General features: G+C 34.6%; 2 protein-coding genes across 5 annotated transcripts in view; one reads left to right on the top strand and one right to left on the bottom strand.

Moving 5' to 3' along the window:
- CATSPER3 (cation channel sperm associated 3) overlaps positions 1–17,148 on the bottom strand; it is an 84,181-nt gene that overhangs the window by 20,765 nt on the left and 46,268 nt on the right. For 2 of the 4 annotated variants that reach the window (XM_007473626.3, XM_007473625.3), the window contains one exon: positions 213–366. The exons of 1 other annotated variant lie outside the window; for it this stretch is intronic. In XM_007473626.3, the coding sequence (XP_007473688.1) occupies positions 213–299 (87 nt within the window). In that variant the 5' untranslated portion in view covers positions 300–366. Of the gene's footprint in view, positions 1–212; positions 367–5,066; positions 5,242–17,148 lie in introns of those variants that run through there. One more of the 4 variants, XM_007473624.3, reaches the window with a different exon arrangement.
- C1H14orf132 (chromosome 1 C14orf132 homolog) overlaps positions 1–17,148 on the top strand; it is a 94,389-nt gene that overhangs the window by 66,865 nt on the left and 10,376 nt on the right. The gene's annotated exons all lie outside the window — the stretch shown is intronic.

The following is a 17,148-nucleotide window of genomic DNA, read 5'->3' as shown; positions in this document are numbered from 1 at the left end:
ATCTATATGTATACATAGGGGGAGTATTTATACCAAAGAAATCACAGATCATTTTTAATACTGATGTAAAGAACCTCTATTTTCTTTTAACTCACATTTGGGGCTTTTTGAGTCTAACTTCAGCAATTTCCTATAGCATTATGTGCCTTAAAAATATTTGCACCTTTTCAGAAAATAAAAAATGTGAAAGTGTTCATTCACATATTTCTTACCTCAAAAACAAAGAAAAAGTGGTATCTAAGATCATAATAGGTCTGCAAAACCATACACACAGCATTAAATGAGATAGTAGAGATCATAATCAAAGAAAAAAGGTTGCCTTCTAAAAATCTTCTCACATAGTTACAGTACTGAACATCTTTCCTCCTGTCAAAAAGTTGCATAAGAGAAAATGGGGTTTACCTTACTTGAAATTCTATATAGTACAATGTTATGCAAATAATTTTACATATAATGAAGTCTTTTTCCATGTATATATTGAATAATACTGCCTTTGAAATATTAATAGAGCCAAATGCTAATGATTATAATGTAGTTATGAGGACATTTTTCCCCCAATTTTTGTGAAACTTTCTGATAAAAGAAATCATTAATCTTCTAGAAACTATACACTTAAGACTATATTTTAATATAATAAAAATTTGTATATATCTGTATATAATTCCAAAAACTAGTATTATTGCATGGGAGAAATACTAGAAACTTTCCCCAAACAAATAGTAATAAAGCAAGAATGCCTATTATCCCCACCATTATTTGATAGTTTTAGAAATGCCAGAATAGCATCCAGAAAAAGAAATTAAAGGCACAAACATTAGCAAGGAGGAAACAAAAGTATCCCTATAAGCTGAAAAATTAAAATTTGCTTAGACAATCCTTCCAAATCAACAAAAAAAATTGAGATAATAGTTTCTAATATAGTAGAAAGATGCAAAATAAACCCATAAAAATCATTAACATTTTCCTATAATATTCACAAAACCCAAAAGGAAGCAATGAAATGATACTTTTCAAAATGAATGCAGAAAACATCTAGGAGTCAATCTATGAAGATTCATTTGATTTACATAAAATAAATATTTTAAATTCTTTAAAGAAATAAATAATAAATAACCACTGTTTATGCTTGAACCAAGCCAATAAAATAAAAAAGTAATATAATCCAAATTTATTTACAAATTTAGTTTTAATAAATTAGACAGAATGATAAAAAATATTCAGTTGGAGGAAAAATATCTCATATCTTAAAGTTATTTTTAAAAGTTGAAATGGAAACATAGCATTTTCAGATTTTAATTTATTTTACGAAGTAATAGTAATGAAAAGAATTGGATATAGGTTAAAAGTAGAAAGGTAGATGAGTAGTAGTGGATTAAATAAACTAGAATCATAAACAATTAACCTCAATTAGTTCAGAAAGACTGAAAACATTATTTACTTGAAGGATCCCTTACTGGGTTAAAAAAAAAAACCCAAAACTATTGTTAAAACTTGAAAGTGATTTAGCAAAAAGTAGATTTTTTTAAATTTAATTTTATTTTTTTCCCTCCATCTTAGAATCAATACTGTGTATTGGTTCTAAGGCAGAAGGGCAGTAAGGGATAAGCAATAAGGAGGAGTCAAGTGACTTGCTCAGGGTCACACAGCTGGGAGTGTCTGAAGCCAAATTTGAACCCAGGACCTCCTATCTCTAGGCATGGCTTTCAGTCCACTGAGCCACCCAGCTGCCCCAAAAAGCAGATTTCAAAAGGAATTTATACCATAAACATATCATGGTAAGTTTCATAGGGATTTTGTGGTTGTGATTCAGTTCAGTACTGTCCAAATCTTTGTGACCCAGTGGACCACAGCACACCAAGCCCTTTTTTTTATCCACTAAATGCTGAAATCTATCCAAGCCCATATTCATTGCTTCCATGACACTATCCAACCCTTCCTCTGCTCTCTCCTTTTCTTTTAGACTTCAATCTTTCCCAATATCAGGGTCTTTTCTAAGGAATCCTATCTTCTCATTATATTCAGAGGGATATTGAACCTCAATAAATAAAGACCAGAGAATGGAACTAACTTTCATAAGTATCCATAAGGGAAGAATTCTTGACCAAACAAGAGATCCAGGAGATCATAAAAGATAATATTGATATTTTTGATTAAATAAAAATGAAAAGCTTTTGCAAAAATGAAATCAATGCAGGTAGGAGAAGAAAATTTGTCAGATGGGGGAAAATGTTGTTTTCATCATGTATCTCTTATAAAAAGTCTAATATTCAAAAACCACAGGTAATTAACACAAATATTTAGCCAAGAGCGATTCCCCAAAGGATAACTGGTCAAAGGATATGAGCAAATATTTTGTAAACAAAATGTAAACTATTAACCATATGGAAGATTGCCTCAAATGCAAACCAAAACAATTGAGATTTTCCTAATTCTTAGCAAATTAGCAAATATAGACATCGTCAGTGTGGAGAGACTGAAAGAACACAGGCATATTGCTACATTAACTGAAAAAGCTGTGAATTCATTGGGCCAATTGAAATTGAAAGTAATTTGAACAGGATAAAAAGAGAGAAAAGGAAAAACAGTTTGGAGGGAAATAAAGAATTAGTTATTTTAACTCTGAATGATATCTAACTAATAAAATAGAAGTAGCAGAATGGATTAGAATCCATAATCCAACAATAAACAATCCAAAAAGACACATATTCAATTAAAATAAGAATATGGAGAAGAAACTATTGTGCTTCAGCAGAAGTTAAAAAGAAGATAGGAGTCACAATTATGATCTCAAATAAAGCAAAAGTAAAAATAGAACTAAAGGGATAAGCAGGAAAACTCCATTTTGATCAAAAGTACCTACCACAGACAATGAAGTAATATCAAAACATTTACATTTATTTGATAATGCCCTCTTTTCTCAAATATATAGAGAGAACTGAGTCAAAGTTATAAAAAACAAGAACCATAACCCAAATGATAAATTATTAAGGAATATAAACAAGCAGTTTTCATAAAAAAAAAACAATATCTATACTCATGGGAAAAAAATGTTCTAAATCACTATTGATTGGTAAAAGGCAAATTAAAACAACTCTAAGGTAGCATCACATCTAACAGAAATAACTAAGGTTTGAAAGGATGAGGAAAAATGGGAACACTAATGAAACAGTTGGAGGAATTGTGAAGTGATTCAACCATTCTAGAGAATAATTTGGAACCGTGGCTAAAAGATTATATTCTGCATACACTTTAACCCAGAAATATCATTAGGTCTGTACTCCAAAGAGAGCAAAGGAAAAGGAAAAGGATCTGTAGACATAAAAATATTTATAGCAATTTTTGTTGTTGTTGTTGCTGTGGGGAAGAATTAGAAATTGAGGGGATGTTTGTCAATTTGTGAATAGCTATTCAAGTTATGGCGTCTGATTGTGATAGCGTATTATTGTGCTATATAAGAAATAATGAGGGGGACGGTTTCAGAAAAACATAGGAAGTCCTATATAAATTAGCGTGAACACAACCAGGAGATCATTGTATACAGCAATAGCAATATTATACTGAGAAATCAACTGTAAAAGATTTAGCAACTCTGCTCAATATAATGATCCAAGAAAACTCTGAAGAACTCATGCAAAAAAAAAAGTTTTTCACTCTCAAGAAAAAAGAAATTAACTCAGTGCAAATTAAAAGTACAATTTTCTTGCTTTCTTAATTTTTCTTACTTTTTTGAGGGGGCATTATATGGCTAAAATGGAAACATTTTACATGTATTGTTGATATGTGACTTCCTTTCTCAGTAGGTGAAAGGAGCAAGAGGGAGAGAGAAAATTTGGAACTCAAAAATAATTTTTTATGTTAAAAATGAATAAATATTTTTAAAAGAAATGCAAAATTATACTTTTGAAAAAATCCATACCTTTTGACTCAGAGATCCTACTGCCAGGCGTATACCCTTTCCTTTGATCAAAGGAGATTAATTACAGAAATAAATGTATACCAATGTACACCAATATAATTATAGCAGTGCTTTTTGTCATAGCAAATAACTTGAAATAAAATAGGTGCCCATTGATTGGAGAATGTCTAAACAAACTGCAGCAAATGAATATAATGGAATATTGCAGTACCGTGAACAACGGCAAACAATTCAGAGAAATATAGGAAGACATATTTTACTCCACATAAATTATTAAGCAGAACCAAGAAAATAATACACACAATTATAACAATATAAAGAGAAAGCACAATAAAATGAAATAAATATTGTACAATTAGAATGTACAACTTTGTCTCCAGAGATTTGAGAAAAAGCGCTTTTTATTGAAGAATGAGGGTTCCATGGGATGTGGTCATTGTGTTAACTGGTTTTACTGATCTTTATGGTTTTAATTTTTAACATTTGTTACAAGTGAATGCTCACTGCATTAGGAAGGAGAAAGGAATATATTTAGAAATTAGCGTGCTTTAAGAAGCAAAAGCATCAATTTTTCAAAATCCAAGTAAAATATATGCTTGGTTTTAATTTTAACCAGTCTAAGATGAGATCTATTTATCCTATCCTGCTACACCAGATAAACTTTGAGATTGTTGACTTGACAACACAAAGTCAATTATTCGTTATGCCTGCTTTTTTAAAATTTGACTCAGAGACAGCTAAGTAGTTTAGTGGATTGAGAGTGGGCCCTAAAGATGGGAGGACCTAGGTTCAAATCTGGTCTTTTCCTCCTAGCTGTGTGACTCTTGGCAAGTCATTTAATCCCCATTGTCTAGCCCTTACTGCTCTTCTGCCCTGGAAACAATACATAATATTTGATTCTAAAATGGAACATAGGGATTTTTTAAAATATGACTAAATTTTAAGCAGAATCTGAATATATATTACGTAGGAACATAATTTCACATTAGCCCTCCTACAGACATATAATGACCAGATTTAGAAAACGCATATATTAGTCCACTAAACACTAAGATAGGACCATATAAAAACAAAGTAAGCATCCCTACTAAGGTAAGCAGTTATTTCAAGTCCATTTGGACAAAAAAAAATCTCAAGATATAAAACTTACTTGTATTGCTTGATTCTTTGATAAAACCTGGAAGACCAAAAATCAAAACGTGAACTAGAAAACTTTTTGGCAATATTCAGTTGATCCATTTAACTTAATTATAATAAAACACTTTGGGATTTCTCCAAAGATCTAGTTTAGCACAAAGGACAGCAAAGGAATGTTCAGGATGGGAATCTTCACTTTATGAGGTCACTTCCAAGATATTCTAATATGTCTGAACCACATTCTTTCAGACTTGTTTAAACACACTGCTCCTGCTTCACACATATATGCTTTATCTCCTCAGTTAAACTATAAGCTTTTCAAGAATGTACTTCAGTGGAACTAGTAAGTAGTTCAAAGTATGAAATGTGATAGGAATGCTATTACAATGGGAAAAACTTAATCACTGAATCTCAAACTTGGAAAAGTACCTCAGAGGACCTCTACTACAGCTTATACCTAAGAAAGAATATCTGCTACATCAACAAATAGACTTCCAGCCTCTAGGTGAAGATTTCCAGTTATGGAAAGTCCAATCACTTTTGGATAACTCTAAGTTAACAAAAAAACCTAATTCTTAACATTTTGCAACTGATAATTGCTCCTTGTTCTACTTCCTAATGTCAAGGAGAACAAGTCCACATGGTAGGCATGTACATATCTGAAGTAGTAATGTCCCTCCTATGTTCCCCATGCTAAACATCCAAAGTTCCTTCAACTCTTCTCCCTGTGGTGTAGTTTCTAGTACCATTCTGTCATAAAACTTGACTAAAATACTTCTTATGGCAGCATTTTATCCAAACCAAAAAAAGAATCCATTAGGTTTTGTTGTAAAATGGAAAACAGAATTCCATGAGAACTGGAACAACCTCCAGGAATTGATGCAGAGTGAAAGGAGCAGAACCAAGAAAACATTGTACACAGAGACTGATACACTGTGGTACAATTGAATATAATGGAATTCTCTAGTAGAAGCAATGCAATGATCCAGGACAATTCTGAAGGACTTATGAGAAAGAACACTATCCACATTCAGAGAAAGAAATGTGGGAGTAGAAACACAGAAGAAAAACAACTGCTTGATCACATGGTTTAATGCAGATATGATTGGGGATGTAGACTCTGGAGGATCACCCTAGTGCAAATGTTAATGATGTAGAAATAGGTCTTGATCAATGACACATGTTAAACCCAATGGAATTGTGCGTCAGATACGGGAGGGGGCTGGAGGGAGGAGAGGGAAAGAACATTAGTTTTGTAACCATGGAAAAATATTTTAAATGATCTAATTAAATAAAAATTTTAAAAGATATATAATAAAATTTTTTTTAAATAGAAAAAGGATAAAAAAGGACTATTTCTTGGGGAAAAGATAATAGACTCCATGTAAACAGAGTGGCACCATTAGTATTTTACAACCAATCTTGACCACCATCATAATAAGAAAAATCTGTCATAAGAAGTATGAATGACATCCTCAAGAAATGAGGAGGTCAGCATTTCAAACTACTATCCTGACATCAGTTTCTTCAGTAATAATCAGACTGGATCAAATTCAGTTACATTAATCTCACAGATATACAATAGGTCTATGTCTGAATATTGTCCCTAGGATGCCAGTAAAAGTGAGTAGTGTTGACTTTCAAACCAAATCTGAATTTTAATCCTGCCTTATGTAAAAGTTAAATTTAGTCTCTAGTAATAAAAGTATTATATTTTATGAGGTTTATTAACGATTATTAGAAATCAAGAAAATAAGAAATACAAAATAAGAAAAGCACGTGCCTAGGGCTGATTAGCCAATTCACAATTCACTTACATCTTGTTGCAATCTCTGAGTAGAGGAAGAGAGAGCCCAAGTAGGCGTTGCAGCCAGTTTAAATACAGATTGTGTTCTCGTTCAGGTGGGACTCAGGTGAGAATATAGGGAATTCTGGGAAATACCAAGGACTTCTGGGGATTGAAGACTGGGGTTCAAATCTCCATTTTTACATTCCTCCCCTTTGATTGTTATTGGGATACCAGTTTCCCCAAAAGGATCATGAAAACATAATCATCTTAAAGATTACAATAATTTGAGGAAAAGAGGAAAAAAGAACAAAACCAATAATTGCTAGACACATTGACAAAAAGCCAGTTAGGGGGCAGTCCCCTTTGGCATGAAAGTATACATACAAATAAATGTTCAATCAACCACACCCAAAGTTCATTCTTGATCTTCTCCCGCAGCTTGTGGTCTGGAGGCATCTTCATGGTGTCTTCTCCAAACAGTTCAGTTTCTGAATTCCAAGAGGTAGCATGTTTCTTAATCTAAAATTTCTTCTCAAAAGGAATTTAAACTTTGCAATTTAAAATAATAATATTTTTACATTCCCTCCTTGAAGAGGGTGATTGAAAAACACAGGGATCATTTAGGGATGGATTGCTGAGTTATGAGGTATATAAATCATTTGGCAAGAGAAATTAAAAAGACATCAGAAAAATCCAAATAAAAAAAGATAATTTCTGAATGAAATATAGACTATCAAAGTCTTATGTGTAAAAAATCTAAGTAAAGGAAAAATAAATCTATAACAGGTCCTTGAATCAGGGCCCAATTAAAATGATATAAGCAAGTAAGCATTTATCCAGTCAGTAGCCAGGACTACAGAAAATTGACACATTATGAAAGGCAGAAAAGGGACTAGATTACAGGTGCCAGGTAGGAGCCAAATTAGGGATACTCGTCTGTATTTTCGGAGTGTGGATACAAGGAAGGCCTACATCTTAAAGTATGTTAAGCATTGCAACGTTGAGTCTTCACACTAGGTTCAAGTCCTTTGTATTGGCTTAGAAGTGCATCAATCCTTCCTGGATTGGTTTCTTTGGCCCTACGCAATGGCTCTTTTGTATATCTTGTCCTGGAATCAGACAGAATCATTAAGCAAAGTGCCATAATTTTTGTTTAAACAATTAGTGGCATCATTTTTATAGTCTCAAGCTTTTGGGGTATGCATTGACATTATAGCAAATGTATTTTAAACTCATATTACTGATAAATCAAAAAAGTTAAAGAAAATCTTAATACTGATGACATGTACTTCAAATATAAAAAGGAGAGAAAAAAATAAAAAACTGAAATAATATATTGAACATGCAAGAAAAATATAATAAAAGAGTTTTAAAATTCAAAAATATAGCTTATAATCATTGACACACTGTGTCAGCTAAGAAAATATAAAATACAAGACCTTTCACCAAAAATGAGATCCATTTTCTCTTCATATCTGACCATGATCCACTGTAAGTACAAGCAAATGAATTTTACAAAGTAACAGTTTTTTTAAAAAAATAAAGAACAGTAGTACAAATATGTAGGTATCAATATTCCCAAAATTCTCAATATCCCAATTAATCACAATAACAAACAAACTCACCATCATATTTCACATAAGTTGCTGTATGGCATTTTTAAAAGCCTAAGAACTGATGGATATTTGTCACAATTTTTACAAATGTAGCAAATCTTTCAACCTTGGCAAACATATCTTTAAACAAAGTAAAACTTATTTGGGTTTAGAACATCATCAAGAAATCTAGATATCATTACAAAAATGTGGCAGAGGAGTCTAGGAAAAAAAAAACCCAAAACTCTGTACTGTTGATGTTGGGTAAAGTGAGCTGAAGAGTTATAAATGAGAGATGCTCCTCTTTTGGGAATCTTCTAGGGATACAATGCCCTGGGATTAACTTCCCAGCTCCATTGGTATGAGACTGTTGTCCCATCCATTCACATTTTTATAAATGTGGGAGGTGGGGATTGTAATTGTATTTCACTTCAGCTTCTAAAATAGACCTTACCTCCTCTTAGGGGCAGGCAAAATGACCAGAGTTTGTTAAAAAAAAATTCTAAAAATCATGTCTAAAGAACCCTTTAAAATCAATTTGAGATATTATTAAATTATTCCAAGGGTTGTTATACAATTGTAGCAATGTTCTGATGGAGTCCATCTATCCTCTATGTGACAATTTACAAAGTCAAAACAGAAAGCTCTTTTTATATGGGCTTCTTCAATAATGTTTTGTTCAGTATAGTTATAGGGGAAAACCAACAGAATATAACAGTAGTTAAAACCCAGTACATTAAAATGATTCAATGTAACAGAATAGTATTGAATGCATTAATATATGAACTTAAAACCAACAAAATCAAATCTTAAACAAAACAATCAGTAAAATGCAATAAAATACAGAGATTTTTTTATAAAACATTGGAGTTTGAAAAGTCCCAAAAATATAACCTCCAGTCTCTTTAAAGTTCATTTTTTTTATCCATTTAGATGCCTATTGTCAGAAGGCAGAAAATTGGTAAGGGGTAGGCATTGGGGGTTAAATGACCTGCCCAGGGCCACACCACCAGGAAGTGTCTGAGATCAGATTAGAACCCAGGACCTCCCATTTCTAGGTCTGGCTCTCAATCCACTGAGCCACTGAGCTGCCTCCCCATAGAGGGTGCCTCATTAGAGGGTGGGTTTTTAGATTCTCAATGAGGGCCAAAGAATTGGAGGGAGCTGAATTTTTTTTCCCCTGAAGTAACAGAATCAGTGCACTCAAAAGATATCAATGTCCTATTTGTAAAAGTCTTTTCTTCTCCCCGTTCTCCCCCGCTGTGGTCCCCTACCCCCAGTCCACATGGAGGCTAATTGTAGCTTATAAAAAGAACACCCCTGTTTTTACCAGCTGGTTTTTGATCCTGAAGAAATTGTGTCTGTTACCAGCAGCCTGGGGCAATCTTAAATCTGTCTTGAAGGCCAGAGTTGATGGGGCCAGGTCTGAAGCCAGGCAGGTTGGGACCAGGAGAACAATCTGGGTCTGGATTACAGGAGCATAGAAGCAGGCAGGCAGCAGCTGGGTGGGCAGGCAGGCTCAAGCTGATCAAGAGGCTTTTCTGAAAAGCCTTGGAGAAATGTGGCTTAAAAAAATTTATCTAGGCTATCTTTTTTTTTTTTTTAATTTGGGAAGTTCTCATCCAATCTAGTGTTCGCCAGAACTGTAACAGTTAAATTAGTTTCTCTACTAAAAGTATTATATTTTACGAGGTTTATTAACGATTATTAGAAATCAATTATATAAAATAATAAGCCACTTACCCAGCCCATTCACAGCCTACTTACAACATGTTGCAATCTCTGAGTGGAGGAAGAGAGAGTAGGTGTTGCAGCCAGTTTAAATACAGATTGTATTCTCGCCCAGGTGGGGACTCAGGTGAGATTTTAGGGAATTCTGGGAAGTATCTGGGGGTTGAATCTTCTGGGGATTGAATCTTCAATCTGGGGATTGAAGTCTGGGGTTCAAATCTCCATTTTTACACTTAGACACTTAGTAGTGGGACAGAACCAAGATAGGGACGAAAGAACAGGGACCCTATTGGTCACTCCCAAATTAACCTTAAAACTTCTTTGATATCATACCTCCAAACAAATTCTGTAATGGAAGAACCCATAAAAGAATGGATAAAACAATTTTTTAGCCAAAAACAACTAAGAAGATCATCAGAAAAGGTTTGTTGCACCAGTATGGGAGTGGAGCCCAAGCCAACATGCCAACACAGGGCACACCTCAGTAAACCAGCACAGGCTTGAGAATGACTAAATCAATAGCAATCACTTCTAATGCTTTCAGTCCATTGACAGTAAGGGGTTGGAAAGCTGTTCAGAAGGAGCTTACAGGGATCCCTATGTTTTCTCTGGGTGCAAAATACTTGCTGTACTTCCCATAAGCTCAGGGTGAGAAGGAGCAATAACACCCACTAGTGGTTGTGGCCATAGGGGAACAGGTAACCTTGGTCACAGTTCCTGGACAAAAAAGAGTAATTATGATCACTCATAGAACAGAGCACAGACCAGGAGAGTACTAAACATTATACCATCTTGAAAGAACTGAAAACTTAAAGTTTCCCAAAGCTAGCTGTGAAGGCTGCTGTACAGAGAACTTAAAAGCTTGGAACAGTAACTTCATTACTTCATCATAGTTACAGAGCCAAACATTGAAAGTTTTAGAGAAAAAGGTTAGAGAAATGAGCAAAGGAAAAGAAGAACAACATAAAAATTATTTTGGTGACAGGGAAGACTAAAACACAAACTCAAAAGAAGACAACAAAGTGAATACTACTTCATCCAAAGCCTCAAAGAAAAATGCAAATTGATGTAAAGTCCCCCCAAAATTCCTAGAGGACCTCAAAAAATTTTTTAAATCAAAAAAGGAGAAGAAAAATTAGGAAAACAAATGAGACTGATAGAAGAATAAAGCCATTGAAAAGAGTCAATGGCTTTATAAAGGAGGCACAAAAAATACTGAAGAAAACAATGCTTTAAAAAACAGACCAATTAGGAAAAAAAAAGGCACAGAAATCCACTAAAAAGAACTTCTTAAAAAGCAGGCTTGGTCAAATGGGAAGAGATAAGAGATAAACAAAAAATCACTGAGGAGAACTCCTTAAAAGGAAAAAAATGAAAAAGAGGTACAAAAATGCACTGAGAAAAGGAATCCTTTAAAAAATATATTTGGCCAAGTGGAAGGTACAGAAGAAGCTCACTCAAGGAAATGATGTCTTAAAAAAAGAATTAGATAAGTGTAAACTAATGACTTCATGAAATATCAGGAAACAATCAAAATCAAAAGAATGAAAAAATAGAAGTAAATCTGAAATATCTCATTGGAAAATTAACTTACTTGAAAAATAAATCTATGAGAGATCATTTAAGAGTTACTGGAACCTGAAAGCCATGATAAAAAAAAAAGTTCAGATGCTATTTTTCAAGAAAATATGAAGGAAAACTGCCCTGATATTCTAGATCTAAAGAGTAAAATGGAATAGAAAGAATCTACCAATCACCTCCAGAAAGAGATCCCAAAAGGATAACTCCCAGGAATATTATAACCAAATTCTAGAACTCCCAGTCAAGGAGAAAAAATTATAAGCAGACAAAAAGAAAAAAATTCAAATGTCATGGAGCCACAGTCAAAATAACAGAAAATTTAGCAGATTCTACATTAAAGAAGCAGAAGGTCTGGAATATGATATTCCAGAGGGCAACAGAACTAAGACTTCAACCAAGACTCACACAGCAAAACTGAGCATAATCCCTCAGAGGGAAAAATTAGTATTCAATCAAATAGAGGACCTTCAACATTCCTGATGAAAAGACCAGAGCTGAAAGGAAAATATGATTCTCAAATACAAGACTCGAGAAAAGGATAAAAAAATGAACAGGGAATAGAAATCAAAAGACATTGATTGAGGTTAAATTATTCACACACCTATGTAGGGAGATGATTCTTATAACTATTAAAAACATTATTATTAGAGCAGTTCAAAGTAATATACATAGACAGAGGGCAAAGGTGTGTGCTGAATATGATGGAATAAAATCTCAAAAATAAAATTAAGAGATGAGAAAGAGGAATGCATTGGGGGAAGCAGGAAGGGAGAATAGAATGGAGCAAATTATCTTACATAAAAGAGGCATGAAAGAGGCTTTACAATGGAAGAAAGATGAGGCAGTTGGGGAGGAAAGCACTTGAATCTTATTCTCATTGGAATTGGCTCAAAGACAGAGGAACATACATAATCATTTGTACCGAAATCTAACTTACCCTACAGGAAAATAGAAGGAGGAAGATATTGATAGTTATCTAAAATTCTAAAAAATTCTCTTAATTACTATTAATTAGAGAATTGCAAAATAAAGCAATTCTTAGTTTCCACTTCACACCTATCCAATTGACCAAGAGTCATCTATATATGTCTTTTTTTTTTTACTTCTTGCTTATAAGATAACCAAGAAAAAGAGGAACAATGGGCATGCCAAAAAGGACCACAGCCATATGCAGCCCATGGAGTGCAACAAATGCACCTACTGTATGCCCAAGGACTAAGAAATCAAGAAGTTCATCCTTTATAACTTTATGAAAACCATGGTTACTAGAGTCATCTCCAAGGCAAACATCTTAACTCCTATGTACTGCCCAACTGCTATGTTAAAACTACATTACAGCGTGAGGTGCATGCATGATTCTTAGCAAAGCAGTGAGAAATCAGTCATCTGAGGTGTGAAAAGACTAGCTACCACATTGTCCAAAGTGCTCCTTTGGATGTCCATAGACCTCCAAGTGCTATTCCAAGACTCCCTACAACACCCATTAAAAAGCTATCAGCTCATCAAGATACCTCAGAGGAGAATAAAGTTGTTAATCTACCTTTAATTAGTTTTAAATCTAAATTGCTTCCCTACATTGGTCTCTTTAAACAGATCCTCCTTTTCGTACTACCTGAAATTTTTTAGTATTATAATTTCAGTCAGTAATGTAGTCCTTTTCTTATATTTCCTACAGAAGCTTAGGCCATGAGATAAATATAGCATCTCTCTGAATTCTTTTGAATTTGTTCTTTTTAAAATCTAGAGTACATATTAGAGGGCTTCCCCTTTAGTCTTTGTGACAAATCCTAAGACTAAATGGTGATTTTTTTAAATAAAGTTGCTAACTTTTCTATGTTAGCAATTAATTTCTTCTTATTGCTCAGAATCAGGTTAGCATAGCAGTTCCCTTTAACATTTCCTCCACCTTTTAAAGAATTAAATTGTCTCTAAGACAACCTATGGAAGAGTTATTTAGCTTCCTACAAGTGAAAACAGTTGTGCCCTCTCTCCCAGTATAATTAAAAACTGAAATTATACTGTGATTTACCTTAGAGAGGATAATTTCCTTTAGTTTAAAGGGTAAATTAGGTAGAAATGTGGGAAGGTGAGGTGGAAGAGGGCTAAGCTAGGGCTGATGATTTTTTTAAATACAATTTTAATTTTAAATTACTTTATTTTTTAGAATATTTTCCCACATTCACATGATTCTTTTTCTTTCCTTCCCCTCTTCCATTCCCCCTCCCAGAGCCAATAAGCAATTCCCCTGGATTGCACAAATGTTATCATTTGATACTTATTTTCACATTATTCATTTTTACCATAGAGCAATTTTTTAAAGCCAAAGCCCCAAATCATATACCCCATAAGTTTTTCTTTTTCCTACTTTTCTTCCCATTTTTCTTCTATCTTTCTTATTTGGTTCTTGAACTCCTTTTTGAGTTCCTTCAGAGCTTATGAACAATTTTTCATTTGGAGGGGAGGGGTGGATTTGGATTTGTTTGCTTGTTTCTCAATCTCTCCTATTGCTTCTGTACTTTTGCTATTTTTCTCTATAGAAATTTTCCAGGGTCAAGAGCTTTTTTTTTTTTCTTGTCAAGAGCTTTTTTGCTGTTGTTTACTCTTTTTTCTGCGGCTGGAGGACTGGGATTCCTTCACGTTGGTGGTCATTGCTTTCTTAGCTTCTGTCTCACAGGGCTTTGCCTTGGCGCTATCTTCCCTTCGCTGTCAGAGGCCTGAGTGAGGGCATGTAGATCTGTAATGTTTTTGTGTAGAGCACTTCAAAGTGTTTTACCCTGATGCTATCCTCCTCAGCTGCTGCACCTTGGATTTTCAAGGGTGGTTCTGGGGTGCAGAACACCTTGTGTTTTTGCCCTGAGACTCTCTTCCCTGCCCTTGCTATCTCTGTGTGGCCACCATGTTGCTGCCCCCACTGCAAGGACCTAGTTCTGTGTTCTTTAGCCTCGAGTCTCACCAAGGCCTTGCACAGCCCTCAGGGATAAGTCTGTGGTGCTTTCAGCCAGCCCCCAAGAATGTGGAGGTTTTCCTGGCCCTGGCTTTAACTCTGGTGCAAAAGATGGTTGGGGGGAAGGGTGGTCAGCTTGTGTTTTGACTCATGCAGTTTTGCCACCACAGAGTGCAGCTATGAATATTTTTGTACAAATGTTTTTCATTGGTATCTCTTTGGGGTACAAACTCAGTGGTGGTATGGCTGGATCAAAGGGCAGGCAGTCTTTTAAAGCCGTTTGTGCATAATTAATTCCAAATTGCCTTCCAGAATGGCTAGACCAATTCATATCTCCACCATGTAATTTGGAAAATACAACTTTAAAAAAAGGTTTTAAAAAGTCAATACCCTTTCTTCTGTAGCAGGTTCTTTCTTTCTCCTTAGCAATGTATTGGGGGAAAGAGGAAAAGTCCTCAATGAGAAGTTAAGGAACCTCTCCAATCCTAGCATTATTACTAGTGGCGTACTAGGCAATCTCTCTGGGCCTTGATTTTCTTAGGCATAAAATAGGAGTAATAATACTTGTGTGTACTTCATAAGACAAGAAAGTACATGGAAAGTGTAAGCCATAAAGTGATACAGAAGCAGAAACTATTCTTATTTTTGTCTCCTTCTTTCCCCCTACCTGCCTTACACTGTACTTGTGACCCCTAAAATTTATTTTTTCCTTTGTGCTTCTTTCATTTGCTTCAGTCCCTCACTGATGATCTAGGTCAGGTTGTTTTCACACACAAACAATGTCTTTACTTAAATGGAATTGAAGGAAGAATGTTTTCTATTCCTTGATGAGACTTAAATAGCTGAGGAACTCTAAATCTAGAATGAGGCTTCTTAGTAAGGTGAATAGATTCCTGTGGGTCCATGAAATAGAATGGGGGGCAGAGGAGAATTACACCTTTATTTTCCCTAACCTGTGGTTTCCTTTCTATCCCATGCATTTTATCCATTTAAAATTATTTTTAGTATAGGTCCATGAGTCACCAGAGTGACAAAGGGATCCACAACACTAAAAAAATTAAGGACACCTGATCTAATCACTCTTAAGGCAACCCATCAAATACAATAAAAGTAAATTACAGTTACCAGTTATAGAAACTTTAAAATATAAGTGCTTTCTATTGCCTCATTTAATAATAATAATAATAACAATTCTGTAAAGTAGGGATACTTCTCCCCATTTTATAGATGAGTGAACTAAGACTGATTTGCCATGGGTCACACTGATAGTAAGTGTTGGAGGGAAGATTGGAACTCAGATCTTCAAGAGTTCTAAGCCTCATATTCTATTCACTGTGCTAACTACAGAGAGTTCTCATATTTTAAAAGATACTTTATCATAGTAACAACTTTTTGGAGAATAGAGTTTTTGAGAAAAAGAACATTAGTGTTGAGTTTTCATCTCACAAATGAGGAAATGAGAACAGATGGCCTCTAAGGTTCCTTCCAGTTCTAAAATATCTCATGTTTGTGATTGGTTCTGGGCAGAATTAGGAAGCCAGGACATTTTATACCGAATGCTGAACATTTCCTTATCTTCCCTTCCTAGAAAAACTTACCTTGTAAAATCCTTGTAAAAGTCTTGAGAATGATGATATTTCAGAAAAATGTAAGTGCTATAATGAATAGTCTTGAACTTGGAGTCAAGAAGACCTCAATTTAAATCCTGCCTCAGACACTTACTATATTAGTCATGTGACTTTGATTAAGTCACCTAATCTATTTCACCTTCAGCTTTCTCATCCGTAAAATGGATATTCTAATAGCACTTACCCCACAGGAACCTTGCAAAGATTAAATGACATGACACATGCACAGTGCCTTGCAAAACTTACAGTACTAAATGAATATTTAGTCATTGTGATGATTATAATTAGTATAGTACATCTAGCCCAACTTTGTCATTTTATAGATGAATGAACCTAAGTCAACATATCACTTCTCTTGGCATTCTCCTCTCTAAGCCTGGCTGATCCTCCTCTCAAACTCCCCATGATGCGAAGGGCAAGAAGTTAGCATTCCCCTTTTCCTTCCCTGATATTTTTAGAGCCTCACTCTGCCACTCTCTCTCCTTTAAAATCCACTTCATGCTGTCCATCCCTTATCGAGGTCATCTATAGACCTCTCAATTACTCTTCTCCCCCAATAATTGGAGTATCCATCTTTCTTAAGCACTCTGTGAAATATCTGGCCTCCCAGCTTGTCAGTGTTAACAATTTCCACGATCACCTCTGTCTCCAGTTCACATTTGGCTTGTACAGGAGTGATTATAAAACAGCCTCCCCCACATCCCAAGGTTCCTAGGGAAAGTTCTTCATAGCTTTCTTATAGCTTTTCATCATTCCAAGCTGTCACAGCAAGTCCTCTCTCCGACTCCAGTGCTATCTCCAAGATGGGAGTTATTGGGAAAATTATA

The sequence above is a fragment of the Monodelphis domestica genome, chromosome 1 (genome assembly GCF_027887165.1).
Source record: "Monodelphis domestica isolate mMonDom1 chromosome 1, mMonDom1.pri, whole genome shotgun sequence".
In the NCBI taxonomy this organism is placed as follows: Eukaryota; Metazoa; Chordata; class Mammalia; order Didelphimorphia; family Didelphidae; genus Monodelphis; species Monodelphis domestica.
The sequence above is the reverse complement of the archived record's forward strand: the minus strand, read 5'-3'. Positions and strand labels throughout refer to the sequence as shown.